A 24,550-nucleotide genomic window follows, 5' to 3' on the forward strand; every position below is an offset into this window, starting at 1 on the left:
TGGGTTCGCCTTCATTTGCACCTGCATGATAGGAGATGCCAATGGTTTTAGAAAAATAACAAAATTTAAAATGAGAAAATGCTATCCATTTGTTAGGAAAACTCAGTTATCAATTTTGATTGTACATTTTGGGAAAACTGACAAAACACTAATGTGAGGTCTAAAGTTTGCTGCGACTTCAATATTTTGTCAACTTAAAAAAATAATCATGCTGTGGCCTCAATTTTTTGTAGTACAAAAAAAAATCACTACTTGAGTGGAATTCCTTACCTATACCTTTTGCTCAAATGAATTAATTGATTTCTGGTTAAATATATGTATGTAACAAAATTTAACATAGCTCTAAAACCTACTCAAAAGGCATGTCAAGTTTTTCACAATTGCATGTGACCAACAATATTAATGGGGGCAGAGATAAATAGAATTTGAGATATCCAAGGGGTACTCTTTGACCAAACATTTTTACATATTGCTTTTTTTTCCTCGGGTGTATTACATATAGTATCTTAATAGAACCTTATTTCATTCTCAAAACAACTCCAAGTCATAGACAAAAGGGATATCATCATCCCCTTTGTATAGACGCAGTTTACATGGCTCACCCAAAGCTACCACCTGTTAAGTTATTGACCAGAGTTAGAATCCAGGACTTCTTACTGCAAATACAGAACTCTTTGTTCCATACTTGTTATGCTTATGTGCCATAATCTTAAAAAGTCAAGGTGTTAATTTCTTTAGGATTACAATGCTCTCTCCAGCTATTCTTATTTTAAAATGCAAAAATCTTATGAAGATTACATATTAAAATACACTTATGTGGGAAGAGGGAAAGGGGGAGGATCAGGATAGGGGTATGGGATTAAGTTATACAAAGTACTATGTATAAGATAGATAAGCAACAAGGATATATTGTACAGCACAGGGAAATATAGCCATTTTTGTAATAATTCTAAAGGTAGTATAATGTATAAAAATATTGAATCACTATGCTGTACACCTGAAACTAATATAATATTGTAAAACAACTATATTTCAATAGAATCCTTTTAAACCCACACTTATGTGTGAATTAATTTGTCATATCATTTTCCCTTAAGTCAGAAGGACTCCAAGCTAATAGGAGGATTTATGACCAATGAGGGATGGCTGAAAAAAAAAAAAGAAAAAAGGCTCTCACAAAAATAGGAGTAAGGGATACATAAAGAAACTTTGTGTCTTACCTCTTTTATGACCACCTCCATATAAGAAAGCTTCTTTCTAGCCAATTAATTCTCTATTCTAAAAAGTAGCTCTTTTCTGATCCTATTTAACTGGCAGTGATAAAAATAAATATTTTAATCTGTCTGTACCTGACAATTACAGCATTTTACATTTGGATAGCACCACACAATTTAAAATATTTGCTTACATACATTGCTGAATTTGAGTCTTCATGATTTGCTTATTTATAGATGAGAATCTGACTCTCAGTGGGCTTAATGGGCAAGTCAGGGACAGAGTTCCATTCTTTAGACTAAAGCTTTTCTCTTTCCCAAACCCCACAATCATGTTCATAAAGTATCATTCTCAGGGGATACTTACATTTCATCACACCTTGAATTTCATAAACAGGCTTGAGAATCACAGCACCATAAAAGCCTTTAGGGAATGGATTTGTTAAGTCCCACTTATTTGAAAAGTCTGTAAGTTTCACAGTTCGTGTTCTGTTCTTGGGGATCTTCCATTGGACAATTTCCTTTAGGGTATAAATATGTTCATCATCACATTCATAGAACTCTCCTTCTTGTGACAAAGGCAAAGTAAATGAGTGATTTTGATGATTCCTTAGCACACCACAGTTCACCATTATTTCTCCATTGATCTCTTCGACTGAGTTGAGCATGATTTGCTCACCTTGCTTTATGATGAGATTCTCTAGTTTTATATCCTTCTGATGATAGAAGCAAGGATGCCCCAGTCTACTTGGTCCAATATGGATGGTTCTTGTAATTTCTTCCATAGTGAGGTATGGAGTTTTATCAGCCACAATCTTAAAAAGACCTGAGAACAGAATTCTGTGAATTAGAAAGTTCTCATAAGAAAATCACAGCGAGAGAGTTATAAAACAAGTAAAACGTAGCATTTAAAAGTAATGTACCTTTTTCAAGATTAGAGATATTTGTTTTAATCTTGAATTCTTCTAGGTAAAATCTTAATGTATTTTCTGTAGGTTACTGGATTGTCAGATCCAGACAGGCCACATAGATGGAAAGGGGAAAATAGCGTGAGATAGAAAAGGCCCACTTCTTGGAAATGCAATCTGCATGAGATACTGGCTATCTCCCAACCACATGTGTGATCTTGAGCAGGGCATTTAATCTCTCAAGATCGCATTTTTAATTTTTAAAATGAAAGGATTGGATCAATATTTCCATATATATTCTCTGGAAACACCAAAATTAAAAGATATTCCAGAAGGAAACTGTTTCATGGTCAAATTAACGATTACAACGATTACCTGGAACTAGCCCATGGTGATGGTTGTAACACATTGTGAATGTACGTAATGACACTAAATTGTACACTTTAAAATGGTAAATTTGATGTTATATGCATTTTACTACAATAAAAAATATCTACATATTTCCAAGTAATTTAAGATTTCTCAGAAACTTTAGATGTACTGTGACTCACAAGAGGGGAATATAACATGCAGAATTTCCCAAATTTCTTTCATTCTAAAACTCTTGGGGAAACATTCATAAATAAATTACAAAATAGTATGTCACGATATATTAGTGGTCCACATAACTCTCCTTGAGAAATGCCAGGTTAGGTAGTTGTTCTGGATTGAATACTCTTGATTATATATCATTCATTCTTCTCACTACTTTTCTAATTCTGCCATGGTTTCACTATTTCAAATTTTTTCCTCTAATACTATTGGGATAGTCACTGACACAATGAATTTTTGTTCTTTAAGACACAGCTTTTTATGCTTGCATGTTTAAGTTTCATTCTTCTCTTTGAATTATTTTGCTTTTATTTTATAAGCACATGTGTTTTGTAGCACTTTCAGAAATTTATTTATTGAATAAATTTTAATAAATTCCAGAGAAAATAAGAACAAAGGAAAAATTAGGTAATTGCTTTGTTAACCTCAAAGTAAATTAAGACAATTATTATATAATAGCATACAATAAGAAGGCAGTGTATAAAGAATCCTACTAGAATGATATAGCTTGTAAAAGTTATTTATTCATTTAGTCAAAAATACAGTCCAATTAAATTTATCTATGTATCAAATTATTATTAACCAGGTTACAATGTCTTTTATGTGTATTTTGGGTTATAGTACAAAGATTTATGATGTTATTTTTTAGTCGATCTTTGCTCAAATGAAAAAAAATACAGGATTTTGGTTACTTTTAAATATAAATGTCCTGAAAAAGTGGGTGATACAATCCTGGCAAAGGCTGAGGAAGGTAGCATGTGCAATCTGTCCTGAAAACCTTTATAAATCGAATAGTGTTCATTCCCTGCATGGTGTGCTTGAAGACAGTAAGGCAAAGAAGCATTTACTTTGAAGGAACTTCCTATTTTATTATGTCTTGTATCAGGGAAAATCCAATAAAATAGTACTCTCGAATTCTCCACAGTAACTGAATTTGTGTGTGTGTGTGCTCGTGCCCGTGTGCAAGTGCATGCACATGTTTAATCTCATTTGTTTCCATGTGAAGATTTATTTCTAAGAGTCCACAGTCATCATCAGGGTATAAAAAATTCAGCAGGTTTTGTGAAATAAGTTTAAATAATAGCTACCTAGAATCTCATAAGCGTAGAGAAACATGGTTTCATTTCTATCCTCGCTATATTGATGACATAAGTCACAGAAGAATTAAGTCAGCATCTTCTTTCCTGGGGAATTGGGTTCACCTAAGGTAATAACAGACCCAAAATGTTATGAAGTAGAAAAAGCCTGAAACCCTAAGGGCCACTATTATTTCAAGTTAATCACACACTTCAGAGCTGTCTTGTTGGATGTCTCTATTGCAAGGAAAATCTATCTAAGAAATCTGTGTGTTTTCCCTTAGGAGATGATTAAGGACACAGTTTAGCATGCTAAGTGGCAGAGTACAGGAAAAATATTTTATTAACATTTCTTTATATGTTATTGCAGCCAGTCCAAAGAGTCCCTTCTTACAAACAGCCACTCGATACCGTATAAACTAGGGCAAGTATATACAGCTATATATGTATATATACATATATATGTGAATGATGTCATATTGGAACTTTAATTTCAGAATAAACTATAGCACCATAGATATGATCAGCTTTAAATTCAACCAATTTTTTCTCCATCTTTTTCTCAGAGTGTAATAATAGTTTTATACAAGAGAAAATATAATTTACTTTTTCAAAACACAAAACAAAACATATTTCAGGAGCTGAGTGATCATTAGAGAGATAATAAAATAAGCCAATATGTAATCCTCACAATGAAAGTTAAAAAGCAGAAAGAAAATAGATTTCTATTTCCAAATTTGATTGTCACCTATTAAAATGGATATTCGTGTTATTTTTACCTAGGAGAAATTGTTCATAAGGAGTATGTTACTTGAGAAACAAAAATTATGAGGAAATGCAATTAGTTGAAAAATAGTCAATAAGTAAATTTAGTCTTTAAGATCTTGTCCCTGAATCTCAGGCTTTTGGGGAGTTTATATTTTTATCCAATTCTTAATGATCTGCAATCATTATTATTATTATTAATAGTAACAACTGAAATTTGCTTAAAAAGTTGCAAGCTTGAATAATTTTCTTCATATGCATCATTTATATTCTTTCAAGAACAGTAAAACAAATATTATTACTGGGGGATATAAAAATGGTCATGATTTTCATAGTCATGGCTATGGAATCTCAAGCCAAACCTTTTAAATCCAAGTCTCATAATCTTACCTCCACATCAGGCCACCTCCCTGTCACACAAATGACTTGCAAGGACATTTCCTATGAGAACATGTTTATTCCAGTTCACAAGATATGTATGTGGGTCTCACAGGTTGGCCCTCCCTTTGCATTGGTCAGCCTTTCCAGACTCTCCAGTATGAGAAGAGCAAAAATAACTTCCTGGTTCAGAGTGAAGAATTTACACTCATCAGATTTTTTTCTACTTTTTTCTCTAACTCATCAATTCTCACCCAAATAGGGAGTAATCTAAAAAATTAAAATTTCCACCTGTGTATCACAATACTATTTATATACATAAGATCATTGTGTATGATGTAATGTGTGAAAGGAGTTCACAATCTTTTTTCTTTGTCTAATTTCTAGCTTGCTTTCAGTTCCAACCAAATATATTCCCTCTATCTCTGAGATAAGGAATCTTAGAGTGAATTTTATGTACTAATTCTCATCTTCCTCTCATATTATCAAAATTAGGATTATTAAAATATTAGCAGCTTAGAATGTGCTGGAAATTTACATGTCTGATAGAATTCAATTTTCCAAATTACAATACGAGGTAGCTAGAAATAAAAAACAAACACTTCACAAATAACCACAGGAAAGTTTGAAGAGATACCATAAATTCTCTATCATCACACAGCTCATAAGATACAAGTAGGATTTTGTGTCTCTAAAGCTCAAGGGCTTAATCACATGGTTACATATTTAAGCCTTTCATTATTATTGTAAATCATAAATTGTTTGTGCAGCCTTTCACCGTCCTTCTGGGTGCAGAAATTCTTAGAACTTTTTAAAACAAGCAACATAAGAAAGTGAACTTCACTGATATTTGACATTGATTGGCACTAGTCTCATCTCCTCATACATCAGATGGCCACGTGCCTGGAGGTACAGGCACGCGGGAGGCCTGGGAACTGCACAAGCTGAAGGGGTTGACAGCGCTGTCCACAAGATCATGTTCTTTGAGTGTGCTGCAGACCACCTGGCCATATGTAAGTGGGTTTCCAGAATACATTATCACAGTTTTTAAATAAAGTAAATCTCACAAAATGGATAAATGGCTTCACACATTTCTTGCAAAGAAATCATGTATTGAAAATAAAACTAATATAAACACAAGTGAACAAAAAAAAGGACAAAGTCTACATTTCTACTCTCACTCAATCTCTTCTTCAGCCATATTATGAAATAAAACAATGACACTCTCGTCTAATAAAATATGAAGAGTGGCTGAAACTTCTTTAACACTTTAAAGTTATCAACATGTGGATTCACATCCACTATCATCATAAAGAAATTTGCCTTTGAGATATAGATGAACAACACATCAAATATACATGCATATATATGCATAGCTGCCATAATTTTAAATAAATACATATATATTTGAGATACTGCTCAAAAATTTCTAATGGACTGAGCTATGTGAAGGAGAAGATTTAGAGACAAATCAGACTGCTACATATTTTTGATCATGTGTCTTGTCTCTCTGCCAATAAAGCAAAGTGTGCTTCACTTATTTTTGTGAGTGTATGCCTCTGCCTCTTTAAAATGGCAATTTGTCCTGCAATCAAGTTCCTAAGCATCCTTGTTATTTTATACTTGCCTATATAGGTTTCTCATTCCACATTTTCCTATTATTTTGTTACATTTCCAAGACAATTCTTAGGTCAGCACATCCTACAAAAACGATCTTCTTCAAGACTATCCCAAATCTGGTATTTTGATTAGAATCCTAGCTCAAGCATCTCTATTTAACTTCAGATTAAAACGAGATGCATGAAATACCCTATCAAAGCAAAAAACTCAAAATTCTTGAGCAAAGTAATGAAACATATAATAATAATAATGTCCAAACTGTGAGAAAATTCTCCAGATTTCTGAGATTACTGAAAATCATCAACTAATGAGCGATTCAAACAATCTTGACAGAAGTCTCCAAGAGCAGAAACAAGGAATGTGAGGAAAGTCAAATTCATAAGAAAATTTTGTGTAGTAATTTAATGGAGTATTTAGGAGGGGGAGAAGACATATCTAAGACAGTGACCAAGTTTGTTAAGTGTTAGATGCTAAGTGTGGCTGTAGAATTCCTACGTGTGAATGTCTTTACATGTATAATGAAATCAGAATGATCTATAATAGCTATTAACAATTTTTAATAGTTCTTTTACCTGGTGATAAAAAGAATAAATCGTAAAATCTTTTGATTCATTTTTACCTCAATGGTTCAACCACTGCATGAAAAAGACCTTTATTTTCCCAGTAAAGCCTTGAAAGGAGTGATATGCAATATCTAATACATTTGAGATATTTAACAAATAATTTACATTAATAATGTTAGACTTTGAAATCAAATGATATAATTTGATATCAATGCCTAAATCTGTTATAATCATGGCTTTCTCTCTCCTAAGCAGTGAGAACGAGTAATAGACCTAGGATGAGGCGAGAAGATGTCAGAAATTCTTCTTCTCATAAACCTTGGCAAGAGCACAGTTCTCTGGACTCTTACAGTTCTCCAGAGCACTGCCCCTTTTGTTAGGAGAAGACACATAGAGGTTTCAGGACTGGAAAGAACACCCACAGACATTAGGTCCCCCAAATCTCTCACGAGGCTTTATTAGGAGACCGTCAAAATATCACACATTTACTACTCCTGGCTCTTGCTGACTTTAGGCAATAGAATTTTCAGGCCCAGCAACACACTACTATCCCAATAGGAAAGTGAAGTGGTTAAAAGTATGAATTTTTGATTCAAACAACCTGGGTTTAAGTTTGGCCTCAGTCCTTTTCCCACTGTGTAAACTTGAGAACTTAAACTCTCAGGGTTATAATTTCCTTTTCTATAAAATGGAGAAAATTGTTTCACCTACCTCATAAAGTCATTGTGATGATTAAATGAGTCAATACATGTAACATGCTTAGATAGCACTTGACACAGAGCAAGCACTGAAAAAGCAAAATACAAGAAATAATAGCTATTCTTTCATACCATTTTCTTTCACTCTGGAATTCTAAGCCATTGTAGGATGGTTATAACATCAGAGAGATGAATACTTACAGGGCCAAAGAGGATCCAGTTTGGATCAAATTAGATGAGACAAAATATGTAGAATCCACAGTTCAGTATCTGACACAGGCTGAGCAAAAAATGTTCCCAGCTACCATTACAGATTTTGCCAGAGTGTTTGATTATGGAAAGGAGCCTCAGGTGACCTCTTCAGGTGCACTGCCTTTGGGGAAATATTTCCAGGTGGCTTTGAGGAATTTGTCTGACTCCAGGCTTTGATAAATTGCTTAGAATTTGACCACCAAAATTTTATGCCCATAATAAGCAGATTATAGGGAGATGTAAGCACATTTTAAATGCAAATATTGTGCTGGTTGTAGTTATTCACAAGGTATACATTATACACAGTTGCTGAAGTTCCCTTGAACAAAAGAAGCAGCAAAATGCCAAGGCATTTTTGAAAATGTGTTTTATTCATGGCTCTGAAGGGTAGTTGAAGCCAACTGAGGGAGGAGTATACCCTCCCTCTATTTTAATGATCTTAATTTTGCTAATGGAATGTTAGTGGAAAGAGTTTGGGAGCCATGTGGTGCTGATTGCGTTGTTCAGTATTGATGTTGCTTGCAAATTAAATGTACCTAAGTAGCCACCTGTTTATGCTTATGATTATATAATACCGCATATGTTTCCCTCTCTACACATGGGAGGTAAATATTGAAAAAATTATTCTGGTGTGAAGGGTGAAAACAGCAGCAATTCTTCCATAACTGTCAACATATGCTGTGGTGTTTCCGTTAATGTTGTGCTTTGTCTGACATATTTGCTGATTTTTACCATGCAGTGTTTAAAAAAATCTGTTACCCATGGTTATGCAAAACAATTAAAAATCAGTTTACATTAAATTCAAATTAGGAAGAGAGGTAATTTTCCAACGTAACCATAAGTTTTAAATGGATTTCAGAGCTTAAGATTTAAATAGATTTTGATTTGCACAATAAAGAGAACCAAACTTTTTTTTTCCTAAATTCGCCAGCATATATAAAGGAACATTTTCTTCCTAAGCACATCCTTTTGATCCCATATTACTAGGCAACCAAAAAACTAACTCGAGTAACATAAATTTGAAAATCCCACCTGAAATTGGCAATAACTCTTCAACTGGCAAGCCCACCATCATTTCCACTGGATTGGCTCTGGAAAACAGTTTGCTGGACCTCATACAGAAGATCTGACTGGGTATTTAGTCAGCAAGAGCTCAAGAGCAGTTTTTGAGATGTCTTGTTTGAGCATTGGGAGATCCGGCGCAGGTAACACCTTTGGAACTAGTTCAGACTATTCAGAGATATGCCCTGACTATAGCTTGCAGGAAAGATCAGAGAGACTGGACTTGCTGTTGTTGATCACTTTAGACACTACAGATAAACAAATTGGAGCTTCATATGGCTAATATCTGATCAAGAGGGATTTAAATGTCAACTGTCTAGCAGCCTAGACGTGACAGTCTCTAACTTCCCAATAAAGTATCGCAAAAAGACACAGAATATGTTAGAAAGAGATGAAAATTTACCCCATCATCAAAAACTAAGCATAACAGATCAGCTGCCCCCAAAGGCCAGAAGAACTTATTTTCATAATAAGGAAGATAGAGCTGAAATGAGAACATTAGAGGCCTAACCATGCTGGGTCTCATGAAGCAAAGAAACCTCTCTAAAGTTTTTTAAAGATATTTAACAATCACTGAGTACCCTCTACAGCCCAAAGTTTGTAGTAAGCACTTAACAATTACCTCTTTTCATTTATTTAAATTCATGTTGCTAAAAAAAAAAAAAAAACCTGAGACAGAGACACTGAAAACCCTTAAACTGTATACTTAAAACAGCTGAATGTTATGCTATGTAAATTATAGCTCAATAAAGCTGTTAATTTAAAAAGTGGGAGTGAGGAAGGATGGACAGTTAAGTAATAGCTTGAAAAAAGCAGGTAGATGGGCCCTGTCATTAGTTCCTGGTGGGATGTAAATTGGCAGAATCTTTATTGAATGTGATTTGGCAATATGCATCAAAAGCTTTAAAAACATTTTTACTTTTGAAGTCATAATTTTATGTATATGAAATTATCATAATAATCAGAAATGCAGGCAAAACTTCAGTTAAAAGGCTGTTCATTATAGCATAAATTGCAAAATGACCATGTTTGGAATGGATTTATTAATTATGGTATAAGCATATGATGGACTATTATACAGAAAATAAAAATTATGTTTTGAAGAATATTTAATGACATAGGCAAGTCCTCAGAAATAGGCTTACTTCTCATTATATTAAAACATGTCTGTATGTGTGTAGGTGTACTACTGGAAAACAATAGAAGGAAACTAAATATTAATGCTAAACAGCTCTGGTGATGAGATTATAGGGAGCTATGCTCTCACCCCTGCATTTTCTTCCCTTTTCTAATTTTCTACAAGATAGATGTGGCATTGGTAAATTTGGGAAAAATCAATACATTTTATAACTTCAAAAAGTTGTGTTCCTTATGTCCATGCAAAAATCTACACATGGACATTTATAGCAGCTTTATAGTTGCCAAAACTTAGAAGCAACTAAGATGTCGTTCAGTAGGTGAATGGATAAATAAACTGTGGTACATCCAGACAATGGAATATTATTCAACGCTAAAGAGAAATGAGCTAGAAAGCCATGAAAAGACATAGGGGAACTGTAAATGCATATTACTAAGCGAAAGAAGCCAATCTGAAAAGACTACATAGTCTATGATTCCAACCGTATGACATTTTGCAAAAGGCAAAGCTACGGAAACAGTAAAAAGATCAGTGGTTGCCAGGGGTTGTGAGGGAGAGAGGATGAACAGACCGAACACATAGGATGGTTAGGGCAGTGAAAATACTCTGTATGATGCCATAATGGTGGATACATGTCATTTGTCTAAACCCATAGAACATACAACAACAAGAGTAAACTACAATGTAAACCAAGAACTTGAATGATTATGAGGTGTCAAGGTAAATCTGTCAGTTGTAACAAGAGTACCACTCTGGTAGGGGATGTTAACAATGGAGGAGACTGTGCATATGTAGAGGTATGGGAAATCTCTGTACTTTATGCCAATTTTGTTGTGAAAGCCTAAAATTGCTCTAAAAAATAAAGTCTACTGAAAAAAATCTTTTGTTCCAATGACAGAACCTCTAAATCTCTGATATGTAATTATGTATAAATACAGTAATGTGTTTTGCCAATGTCCACTTCAGGAAATGAAGACCGAGTAGACAATTTGTTTGGACAGTCTGGTTCCTCTCATGAGAGTTCCTCCATGGTGATACTGTTGAGGCAACACCATAAAGAGCTTTGAAGGAATTGTGCATGAAAGATAAGGAGATGGTAAGAGCAAAAAGTGATGAGATAGATTTTTAGAAGATGTGCACAAAATATTAATACTATGAGAACTTATAGAACAGTACCAGTTGTAGAAAAGCCTATTTTAAAATGATATTTCTGACAGAATTCCGTTCTGATTCTCAAATGCACATGGGTGAGTGAAAAGAACATTTTGACCTAGAACTGCAGTCCATTTGTGTTCCAGATAATATATATTTTAGTTATCAAAAGACCAAAGACTTAGAAAAAAAATCTGATCATGTACTGAAGAGAAGAAAACATAGGCCAATAAAAAATGGAACTAAAAATTAGTGTAAAAGTCTGATTTTTTTGTGCATTTAGATTACTTCACATTTTCTTGCATCGTATATGCAGAATACCCCTTTTTGTCTAGGAAAATATTTTGTATAATAAGCATAGATGAATCTATTTTGCTTAAGTGAGCACAGTGGGGAAGAGATGTCTTAAGAGAGGTTGACCAAGAAAACTTGGAAGAATGGTCCATGATTCCTTGAATAGAAAATTGTCCAAAAAGCAGGGAGCCCTATTTAGGGCTTTTCTGAATCATGTGTCATCATAACATCCAGATGGAAAAATAAGAACAAATTCTGCCCTGTAGCTTACTTCTTTTAACATAAGTCATTTAAAAAACAGAAGACAAAAAGTTATTTACTATAAAGCTATCAAATATATTTTAAATATTTTTATATAATTTTCCTATCAGGTCCCTTTATAAACAGATGTTATAGTTAAAAAATAGCTACAATCACAAAATGGCTAAATGTGAAAGATTTAGTCATTTCAACGGTACATGAAATATAATAAATCACCACTGAATATAATATTACATGTTTTCGATTAAGTACATAGTTTCCCAAATGAAACAATGAGAAAACTCGTTCTGAATTTTAAGTGAATTATTATTAAATATATTTAATGTATGAATGTACATACATTATGTATGTATTAGGTGTTTTGGTATCCATGCATAAAGGAGCAAGTTTCATAAATGTTAATAATTTAACCTTAATCTATTTCTTGAAGAAATAATTATATTATTAATCCAATTTTGTCATTGGTTATTCTTACTACTTTCCTATATTTTTCACATTTATAATTAAAATGATTTTGGAAACAGTCTTACTGCTAAGGGATATAGATATGTTGGGAGATAATTCTCCACAGCATTTCTACATGCCTCAGAAACTGGAGGTAAAATATTTGTTTCCTGACCAGTATGGCAATGATAGGGAGTATCTCCTTCCTGAGAGGCATTTTAGGATACTAAAGTCTCCCTCCTCTCCTCCAAGGAGATTTTCTTACATCCCAAGGTAATAAAGACATGTTTTCTTCAAGGGCAAAGAATGGCAGATTGGCCATCAGCCTCTTATACTTTGGGGATTTCCTAAACTCAGTGTTCCTCCACTGTGCGTTGGGCACCCACCTGGCCTGTTCTATCTCACCCGTGGGAGATGGGGCTCAAGGGGAACCATTAAAGCATGATGCTCATGCTGTCTGCTGTACCATGAGGAATCAACTACTACATTCATATGGGCTTATTGTTTCATTACTGATCTAATTTATGAAGTGTGGCAAGTCGGCCTGGCAGCTGCAAGGTTACTTAAAGATGGCTTGACCTCTTGACAGATGAAGTCCATTTTTCCATTTATCTGGTAGAAATTAATTTATGTAGGAAGTAATGCCTAAAGTTTGTCTTTAAAGCATGACTCAAATCCATTAAACATATGAAGGCAATTTTATAGTTAATAAATTTTCTAACATTCATTTAAAAATTCCTATGTCATGTTATTTAGGAGTAGCATTAATTTAGATTTTTTAACATTACAATGTTTACTGCATATAACAGGAAAGTTAGAAAGGATGTCACATATCCAGGGGATTTGTGGATCCCCATTATAACACTGATGTTGGTTGACAAAAAGACCATCTCACTCTTTTCTATGATTAAGCAAGAAGTGCTTCAGAGCACAGACTCTGGAACAGTTTAGATCTGTATTGGTGCTCTCCACTACAGTACCACAGTTGGAGCATTGTATTGAGCATTTGAAATTTGGCCACTTGAAATTTGCATGGCCAGACTTGATATGTGCTGTAAGTGGAAAATACATGCTGGGTTTTAGACTTAACATGAAAAGAATATAAAATATCTCAATAATTTTTCTATTGATTAGATATTAAAAGGATAATATTTTAGATACATATTTTTACCTAAAATACATTATTAAAATTAATTCACTTTTTTCTTTTTTTTTTTTTACTTTTAAAAATATCTGTGCTAGGTAGCCTCTAAGATGGCTCTAATGATTCCTGTCCCTGCCACCTGGTTGTCACACCTTTGTGCAATCCCCTCCCAGATTGCACCAGCATGTGTCTGTCTGATCAAAAGAATATAGCAGAAGTGATGGTATTTCACTTCTGAGATTAGGTTATAGAAGACTATGGTTTCCATCTTGGGCTTGCTCTGATCACTCACTCAGGGGAAACCCTATGGAGTGGACCATGTGTCGAAGAAGTGAAGCTTCCTGGGATAGCCACATAAATAATGTTGGATGAATACACATTATATTTCTATTCAACAGTGCTAGTGTAGATTTAACATAACCACTTACTTAACTATGTGATCTTGGGCAAGTTACTTGACCTTTCTGTAACTCTGTTTTTTCATATGTAAAATGTGAATTCAATTAGTAACCTATGTATACATAAAAGTGTTTAGAACAGTTTTATATGCAAAAGTATTTAGAACGGTGTCCAGCACATCATCAGGATTCTCACTTGAGAGTGTGATGTGGTCAGGATAGACTGTAGAGTAGTAGAGAATGTTCCATGTCTAAGCTCTACTATCACATTTCTTACAAATTTTGTTGCCTCCAGCAACAAAATTCCTCCACAATAATAAAATTCATAAAATATGATCTAAAATTTCAAACAGAAAAATATCTTCAATCTAGCCTTGTAATTTTAATGGTGGTTTTATAGATGTAACCACAACCTTCCTTGAACATATGGTTTAGAGATATTATGTAAACTTGCTGTTTAGAAATAAACTCTGTCCATCAGAAAAAAATGTATTGAAACTCTTTCAGGATATTTCTTATGTCTAAAGAGAAAGCATTTATTATTCATGCTTAATAACACTATATAGGAGGAACAAATATTTCCAAGAAGTAATCCAGAAATTTGGAACTTCATTATAACCCAAACATTACATGATTTACTGATCTATGTAGACAACGCAATCAACTACCAAATATCAGAATATATTTTTGCTGTGTTTGGCAAGAATGGCATGTTTCCTAGCTCATAAAAGGACTTAGCTATGAGGGCTGTCTTCTAAAATAACAAATTATGCTTCTAAAGCAGTATGTTTATTTCCATAAAGAACTGAAATGATTGCTTTTTATTTCTTTTAATATACTGAACATTTTTGAGATGACATAATAAAGATATATGGAAACATAACATTAATATAGGATACGCAACCAGTTATGTATATTGCAAGTTTAGTTTCCCACTCACATTTTAGTGAAAAATCACCTTCCAGTTTGTTCCCTTAAAGAGTCCTTGACAAATTAACAAAGCTTTTCTTTCTTAATTGTTGCTTGAGTTTTCATTTGCTGGAGCTGCATCTATAAAGCTATATTTACTGGTTGAAGGCTGGATATCTTTCTTCAGTAGAGCATCTTTATTTGCAAAGAAAGTGTACCCTAGGTACCCTTGACAAGGTTATGGTCATCTTCATCAAAACTTTTGAACTACCAATAAGAAATTAAGGATCTGTGTTCATATACTTTACTTCAATACAGAACAGTGGATGATGTCAGTGTAATAGTGGAATAAGGACCTTTGAAAATTGTCTCCTCCAAAAAGCAGTAGAGAAACTGGTTAAAAAAAAAAAAGTCAGGATTAATTTTTTCAGAATTCTGGAAATTAACCAAAGAATTGCAGCAATCTGGAGAACATTTCTTAATGAAAAAGTAGCTGAATCTTGGTAAGAACAGCAAACTTTGTGGCATCTTAACTTGCTTGTATTCCCATTCTTCCAAACCCCTTCAACTCCACAGTAGCCTTGAAAACCAACAGCCCCCAATCATGGCAAAGCCAGCAGCCTAGCAGTCACAAGATGGAGGAGAAAGAAGTTGGAGTTCCTTCCAAGATCATTCTCAGAAAATTGTCATTATTTGATATGTCTGGTGACTTCCTGGAAGATTCTATTTGTAATGCTGTCTCTATTTGATCTATTTTGAGCTCAGTGAGTGGAAAATACTTGGCCTCAGAGCATTTGTCAAAAACAATGAGAGGCAATTATTTAATTTTTGTGGCTGCCTGCAGTGGTGTTTAACAGTTGGGAGAAAAAAATGGGCTAACCAAAAAGCCTAAAAGGAAAAGCTGAGGAATGAGATGTCTATAAGGACATTGAGAAGTTCCAACATATTCCTGGAAATCTAGAAGACCACATACATGTATATTACCGTGCACATGCCCAGAACTGTGTGCATGCTCAAGAAAGACCTGAGAAGTCTGTAAGCTCTCAAATCTGGTTGACTTTGAAGCGCTACATGAACAGGAAGTAAAAGCTAAGCAAGAGTTTTCAATTGCCTGGTTGAGTGTTGAAAGCATGCCTCCAAATGAACACAGAACCTCTTAACAAAGACTGGAGACTTCTTGGTTCCAGCTGTTTAAGGAAATATCTGTCCAGACATTCATTGCCCACCAAGCTAATTGAGCAGAGACTTCAATGACCACACATGACTAAGAATGCAGACTTTACAGATTTAGTTCAGAAAAGTCACTAAACAACCAGCAAAAACAAGCCCTGAGGAGGGAGGAGAATGCAACTTCTAGTGCTGACACATTATATTGTTGAAAATATCCACTTTTCAACAACAAACTGTGAGACAGGCAAAGGAACAAGAATGTCTGGCCCGTAAACAAGGGGAAAGAAAATCAATCGATAGAAACTGTTTCTGAGGAAGCCCAGACACTAGAATTCCTGGAGAAAGAATTTAAACAGCTATACTAAATACGTTTTAAGAACTAAAAGAAACTATGTTTACAAATGAAAAGGAAGTATGGAAATACTTAATAAAGTATTTTATTAAGTCTTAGCAAATAGAGAATATAAGTCAAATTTGAAAACAGGTCAATTGAGACTATCCATTCTAAGAAATAAAAAGTATGAAGAGAAATAAACAAAGCCTCAAAGACCTATGAGACACCATCAAGCATATAATACACCCTCTTTTTTTTTCTCTTTTTATTGGCCGCGCCCCACCACTTGTGGGATCTTAATTCCCTGACCAGGGATCGAATCCACGGCCCCTGCATTGGGAGCGTGGAGTCTTAAACACTGCACCACCAGGGAAGTCCACCATTAAGCATATCAATATGTGAATAATGAATGCCTCAGAAGGAGAGGAGAGAGGAAAAAGTGTAGAAAAAATATTTCAGGAAATAATAGCAAAAACTTCCAAAATTTGATGAAAAACATTAATCTACACATTTAAGAATCTCAACATACTCCAGGTGGAATAAACTCAGAGATCCATGGCTAGACACATCATGATTAAACTGTTGAAAACCAACAGTTAGAGAATTTTGAAAAAAGAAGAGAAGAAAAGATTCATCATATACAAGCGTTTCTCATAAGATTAAAAGCTAATTTCTACTTAGAAATCACAGAGGACAGAAATCACTGGGATGACATACTTAAAAGTGCTGAAAGAAAAGGACTATTAACCAAAAATTCTCTGTCCAGAAAAAAAAAAATCCTTTAAAACTAAAGGAGAAATGAAGACATTTCCAGATAAACAAAAACTGAGAGAATTTATCACTACCAAACCTGCCATACAAGAAACACTAAAGGGGGTCCTTTAGGCTGAAATGAAAGGACACAAGTCAGTAACTCTATTCCATGTGAAGAAATAGAGTATCAATAAAAATAACTCTGAAAGTAAATTAAAAGAAAATTTAAATGTATGTTTTATTTTCAATTTTTTTCTCATATCTTATTTTTAAAACAATTGCATAAAAAATAGTTACAAATCTGTGCTGACAGGCACACAATGTATAAAGATGTAATTTTTATAATAATAAAAATTTGAACCAAGAGGTAAGAAACAGAGCTATATGGGAGCCAAATTTTATATGCTATTGGAATTAAATTCATTAATCCAAACTAGATTGTTATAAATTAAGACGTTAATTGTAATCCCCAGGCTACCACTGATAAAATAACTAAATATATATATGGGTATTTTTTTAAAAACCACCAGATTTCTGGTTTCTGGCATGGCATATAAGGAGTTTGGAAGTTGTCACTCTGTCCTAAAAAAAAAGTGAAAAGCTGAACAAACTGAAAAATCAACAACTATTCTTAGATATATCAGAGAAGTGAGATCACAGGACAAACTACTGCCTCCAAAACTGGAGAGACAGACAGGCAAGTACAGAGAATCTCAATTTACCACAAAAGAAACTGCTACAAAAACCAATACCAGGGTAGACAAATCCGACCTGTAATTGATGAATTGCTAGCGGCTCAGAGTGGACAAGTCTGAGAGTAAAAAATTCCAGGGGAACTTAGTCATAGGGGGGCCCACAATTTTGTAAGTTTTACCACCAAAAACTTAACCAGACTCTCACAGTGAATATCAGAGAAAAATCCCCGCATGCTTCTGGTGGGGGGAAGGCAAAAGAAACCATTTTGAAATAGGCCAGAGCATTCTGTTCTTAATAAGACCTGCCCTCGAGAGAAACTATTGGTGTTTTATCAGGACTCATTGACCCAGAGGGATGAAAATACGCAACTAACACCCACCCTAGCCTTCCACTTAGGGAAAATATGCAACAAAAGCCCACTCTCACCTTTCCACTTGGGGAAAGGGAAATACCCAGCTTTAGCCTGCTCTGGTCTTCCACAGGGGAGAAGGGAAATACCCAACTCCAACCCACTCCAGCCATCCCATGCCACCTAAAGATGCAGAGAATGGGACTGAGAAGCATTTGTGAAGTTCACAATTCAGAGGCACAAGCTCACAAAAATACTATAACAATCATAGGACTAGAGAATGTTTCCGCTCCTACCACAGCTTACTGCCACATTACTAAAGGCCTATTCACTACAGCTCCTTTTAACCAGTACATGATGCCTAACCATCATGAAAAAAAGTATAAGGCATACTAAAAAAAGCAAAAAAAGACAATTGAAGAGACAAATCAAGCATAGAATCAGACACAGATATGGCAGCAACGTTGGAACAATCAGACCAGGAATTTAAAACAATTATGATTAATATGCTAAGGTTTCTAGTGGATAAAGTACAACTGGTGGGTAACGTAAGCAGAGAGACAGAAGCATAAGAGAAAATCTAAATGAAGTGCTAGAGATCAAAAACACTGTAATGGAAATGAAGAATGCCTTTGATGGGCTCACTAGTAGACTGGACATAGCTGAGGAAAGAATCTCTGAGCCTGAGGATATATCAATAGAACTTTCTAAAACAGAAAAGCAGTGAGGAAAAAAATATAAAACAAAATCACGGAACAGAATATCCAAGTACTGTATGACAACAACAAAAGGTGTAACATATGCATAATGGAAATATCAGAAAGAAAAGAAAGAGAAGTAAGAACAGAAGCAATGGGCTTCCCTGGTGGCACTAATAATCCGCCTGCCAATGCAGGGGATATGCTCTGGTCCAGGAAGATTCCCCATGCCACAAAGCAACTAAGCCCGTGCGCAACAACTACTGAGCCTGTGCTCTAGAGCCCAAGAGCCACAACTACCGAGCCCACGTGCCACAACTACTGAAGCCCACATGCCACAACTACTGAAGCCCACGTGCCTAGAGTCCATGCTCCACAACAAGAGAAGCCACCACAATGAGAAGCCGGCACCACAACAAAGAGTAGCCCCTGCTCTCCACAACTAGAGAAAGCCTGCACGCAGCAACGAAGACCCAACGCAGCCATAAATAAATAAATAATTACATAAATAAATACATAAATTTATTTTAAAAAAACAGAAGAAATAATTGAAGAAATAATGATTGATAATTTCCCCCAAATTAATGTCAGACACCAAACCACAGATCCAGCAAGCTCAGAGAACACTAAACAGGATTCTAAAAAAAACTTCATAAGAACATCATATTCAAACTGCAGAAAATCAAAAGTAATGAAAAAATCTTGAAAAAGGTCAGAGGAAAAAAATCTTGCCTATCATACTTGTAGAAGAACAGAGGTAAGAATTGCATTTAACTACTCCTCAGAAACCATGCAAGCAAGAAGAGAGGAGGGTGAAATATTTAAAGCGTTGAGGAAAAAAAACCCCACCAACCAAGAAATCTGAATCCTAATATCCTTTAAAAGTGAAGGAGAATTATAGACTTTCTTAGACAAACAACGACTGAGGGAATTTGTTCCAATAGACCTGCTTTGCAAGAAACGTTAAAAAAAGTTCTTCAGAGAGAAGAAAAATTATATGTCAGAAACTTGGAATTACATAAAGGGAAAGCAGCAGAAAAGGAATGAGTGAGGATAAAGTAAAAACTTTTATTTTCTTATTCTTAGTTAATCTTACAAATTTTGTTGCTCATAATAATAATATCAACAATGTATTCAATTATAATCTGAAAGGATCAATAAAATCTCCTAGAACTAATAAGTATAGCAAGGTTTCAAGATACGTTAATATACAAAAGTCAATCACTTTTATTTGTACTAGCAATGAACAAGTGGAATTTGAAATTAAAGGCACAAAACCATTTACATTAGCACCAAAACAATGAAATAGGTATAAATCTGACAAAATATGTACAAGATCTATATGAAGAAGACTACAAAACTCTGATGAAAGAAATAAAAGAACTAAACAAATGGAGATATATTCTATCTTCATGAATAGGAATATATAATATTGTTTAGATGTCAGTTCTTCGCAGCTGCATCTATAGCTTTAATGCAATGCCAGTCAAAATCCCAGTAAGTTATTCCATGGATACTGACAAACTGATTCTGTGGTTTATATGGAGTGGCAAGAAACTTAGGATAGCAACATTAAAGGAGAACAAAGCCAGAGAACTGACAAGACTTACTATAAAGCTGCAGTAATCAACACAGTGTGGTACTGGTGAAAAAATAAACAAATCAGTGAAACAGAATGGATAGCCCAGAAATAAACCCATCTAAATATGGTCAACTGATCTTTGACAAAGGAGCAAAGGCAATACAATGGAGGAAAAATTGTATTTTCAGCAAATGGTGCTAGAACAATTGGACATTCACATGTTAAAAAAAAAAAAAAAAAGAATCTAGACCCAGGTCTTAACAACTTTCACACAAATCAACTCAGAATAGATCACAGAGTTAAGTGTAAAATGCAAAACTATAAAACTCTTAAAAGATAATATAGCAGAAAATCTAGATGACCTTAGGTTTGATGATGAATTTTTAGACATGACACCACAGGCAAAATCTATGAGAAAAATACCTGGTGGCGCAGTGGTTGAGAGTCCGCCTGCCAATGCAGGGGACATGGGTTCGTGCCCCAGTCTGGGAAGATCCCACACATCACGGAGCGGCTGGGCCCATGAGCCATGGCCACTGAGACTGCACGTCCGGAGCCTATGCTCCACAACGGGAGAGGCCACAACAGTGAGAGGCCCACGTACCACAAAAAAAAAAAAAAAGAGAAATAATTGATAAGCTGGATTTCATTTTTAAAAAACTGCTCAGTGAATAATATTGTCAAGAGAATGAGAAGACAAGCCACAGGCTGAGAGAAAATATTTGCAAAGGACATACCTGATAAAGGACTCGTATCCAGGATACACAAAGATCTCTTAAAAGCCAACAATAATAAAACAAATAACCTTATTAGAAAGTGGGCAAAAGACATGAACAGATGCCTCACCAAAGAATATGGCATGGCAAATAAGCGTATGAAAATATATTCAACATTATACGTCATTAAGGAATTGAAAATTAAAACAATAAGATACCATAATTGTATGCATATTAGAAGGGCCAAAATCCAAAACACTGACAGCATAAAATGCTGATGAAGATGCAAAGCACCAGGAATTCTCATTCATTGCTAGTAGGAATGCAAAATGATGCAGCCATTTTGGAAGACAGTTTGGCAGTTTCTTTAAACTAAACATATCCTTACCATATGGTCCAGCAATCATGTTCCTTGGTATTTACCCAAATCAGTTGAAAATTAATATTCACACAAAAACCTGCATAATTTTATTCATAGTTGCATAGTTTTATTCATAATTGCCAAAACTTGAAAGCAACCAAGTTGTTCTTCAATAAGTGAATAGCAAAATGAACGGTGGTATATACAGACAATGAACTATTATTCAGTGCTAAAAAGATATGTTACACACCATGAAAAGACAGTGGTATTTTGATATTGAGGAAGCTGTGCAAATTTGAGACAGGTAGTATAGTGTATGGGAAGTCTTTGTAACTTCTGCTCAAATTTGCTAACGAACCTAAAATAGCTCTAAAAAATAAAGATTTTTTTTTTAAAAAAAGGGAAATAAAATTGTACACTAGAAAATATCTATTTAACACAAAAGAAGGCAAAAATGGACAAATAGAGAAACACAAAAGACCTAAGACATATGGAAAACAAATAGCAAAATGGAAGATGTAAATCTTACACTATCAATAATTACACTAAATATAAATGGATTAAATAATTAAAAGGCAGAGGTTGGCAGAATGGATTAAAAAAAGAAAGCCCATCCAACTATACCGTCTACAAGAGACTTACTTGTAGATTCATACTTCAGATTCAAAGACACAAGTTATTTGAAAGCAAAAAATAGAAGGTAGACCATGAACATAGTAACCAAAAGAGAACTGGAGTGACTACAGTAATATTAGAAAAAAAATAGATTTTAAAACAAAAATTGTTTAGAATATTATATAATGATAAAAGGGAAACTCCACCAAAAAAAGGTAACAATTATAAACACATATAAACCTTACATCAGAGTCCCCAAATACATGAAGCTAGAGCTGACAGAATTGAAAAGAAAAACACAATTCAACAATGACAGTTGGAAACCTCAATACTCCACTTTCTAAAAGGGATAGAACTAGACAAAAGATCCACAAGGACATAGAATACTTGAACAATCCTATAAACCAACAGACATCTGTAGAACACTCTATATTACAACAGCAGAATATATATTCTTATTAAGTGAACACAGAGCATTCTCCAGGATAGGCCATATGTTAAGCCATAAAACTAGTCTCAAAAGACAAAGTATGTCTTCTGACCACAATAAAATAAAATTAGAAACCATTACCCCCCAAGAAATGGAAAATTCACAAATAAGGAAGGGTGGTTTAAAAACATATTGGATTCTTTGAGTTTAAAATCTAACTGGGAGTCTATTGCTATATAGGATGGGGTAATGAGGAGTAATTAGAATTAAACAAGGAATAAGATTTCAGTTGAAAGGGAAAAAATATTGGAGCACTTGGAATAATCCTCTCCTCATACAGTTAAATTATTTTAATTTTCCAAACCTCAGCTCAAGAATAACATTCTCTGAAAAGCTTTCCCTGACTCCACCAATGATGATAACAAGGTTAATAATGGTAATATAAGCTGACACTTTTTTATAGCCCTTGTTATATGACAAGTATCACTCTAACCAATATAAATATATTTCAATATTTAATCCTCCCAACAACACTAAGAGATAGTATTATTATTCCCATTTTACATGAGAAGAGGGTAAATAATTTGGCAAGGTTACCTAACTAAGAAGTGACAGAGTTGGGATTCAAATATAATGATTCCAAAATCCATGTGCTGAAGCATAACCAACTGGAGTTAGATCCGTCTTATCAAGACTCTCACAGAACCCATGCATACTTCAGTTATACCATAAACTACATTACGCTGTTAACAGCTTACTAGATTGTCCTCTTTCACTAATCATTCATTGATAAACAATTATTCAACCAACAGGAAATTATTGAGCACGTTCCCTGTGCCAGAAAATGTGCTTGTTCATAGAAATAAAGCCACATATGTCATATTTCATCTGTCAAAGAGTTTTAGTCTCAAGCAGAGTTCAGCAAACTATAGTTCACAGGCCAAATTCTGTTGGCCACCTGTTTTTGTAAATAAATTTTTATTGAACCACAACTGTGCTCATTGGTTTATGTAGTGCTCATTGGTTTATAAACCAATTGGTTTATATTGGTTTATCTGTAGCTTCTTTCATGTTACAACATCAGAGTGGAGTAGTTGTTATGGAGACCATTTGGCAGGCAAAGTCTAAAATATTTACTATCTGGTACTTTACAGAAAAAGTCTGCCAACCCTGGTCTAAAGAATAAGACAAATAAGAAAATCATTAATTACTACCCAATAAGGTGCATGCTATGGTGCCCAAGATACTACGGGAACACAGAGATATCTAGATTAGATTATAGAGTCAGCAAAAGTTTTCTAGGAGACCTGATATCTGACCTAATTTTTGAAGGTTAACTAGTTAAAGAAGAGCAGCCAAACTTGTCAGTAAGGCCAGACAGTGAAGTTTAGCAGTGATCCAGGGAGCTAGGAATAAAGAGGGTAAATATGTTTAGGAAATATTAATTATTTCTACATAACTTATGAAAATATATCTTTAATTTCTTAATTCCCACTATCTGGCACAACTAATGGTGCATATAGTTAAACTCACTAAATATTTGTTATCAGAAAATATTAAGTCCTAAGTAAACAATGTTTACTGAAAAGGGGAGAAAATATTTGCCTTCTATTAGTCCCTAAAATCACTAAACTATAAGAATCCCGATTTTTTCACCCACTGCCTTAGAGTAAAAAAAAACCAAAAACTACCACTTTTTCATTGTTTTCAGTTGTAGAGACGTATATAACATTTAAGAATACAGTTTTACAAATGAGAAATGGTTGCAAAATACTGTACCTGGAAAATTCATAGGCAGTTCAAATGGTTGTGGAGCCTCACAACCTTCAATGTGCTCACAAATTTCAGCTATGATCTTCTTAATTTTGAGGCCAGTAATTTTAATCACTTCTCCTGTTGACAAACAGCATTCATTTCCAAACATTTCATAAATAGAACCTGAAAAAAAAAAGAAAAACAGTTTTTAAAAAAAGAATTCA

General features: G+C 34.3%; 1 protein-coding gene across 5 annotated transcripts in view; it reads right to left on the bottom strand.

The window, feature by feature from the left end:
• The window catches only part of THEMIS (thymocyte selection associated), a 206,592-nt gene that overhangs the window by 147,251 nt on the left and 34,791 nt on the right, over positions 1–24,550 (bottom strand). For 3 of the 5 annotated variants that reach the window (XR_003793697.1, XR_003793696.1, XM_029223748.1), the window contains exons 2-3: positions 24,351–24,509; positions 1,582–2,040 (exon numbers count right to left, since the gene is read on the bottom strand). Coding sequence is in view for 3 of the 5 variants with exons in the window: in XM_029223748.1 (XP_029079581.1) it covers positions 1,582–2,040; positions 24,351–24,509 (618 nt within the window). In the remaining 2 variants the exon portion in view is untranslated. Of the gene's footprint in view, positions 1–1,581; positions 2,041–3,801; positions 3,832–24,350; positions 24,510–24,550 lie in introns of those variants that run through there. The other 2 variants (XM_029223749.1, XM_029223750.1) reach the window with 2 other exon arrangements.

Source organism: Monodon monoceros, unplaced genomic scaffold, assembly GCF_005190385.1.
Source record: "Monodon monoceros isolate NGI ecotype Baffin Bay Population unplaced genomic scaffold, NGI_Narwhal_1 Super_Scaffold_15, whole genome shotgun sequence".
In the NCBI taxonomy this organism is placed as follows: Eukaryota; Metazoa; Chordata; class Mammalia; order Artiodactyla; family Monodontidae; genus Monodon; species Monodon monoceros.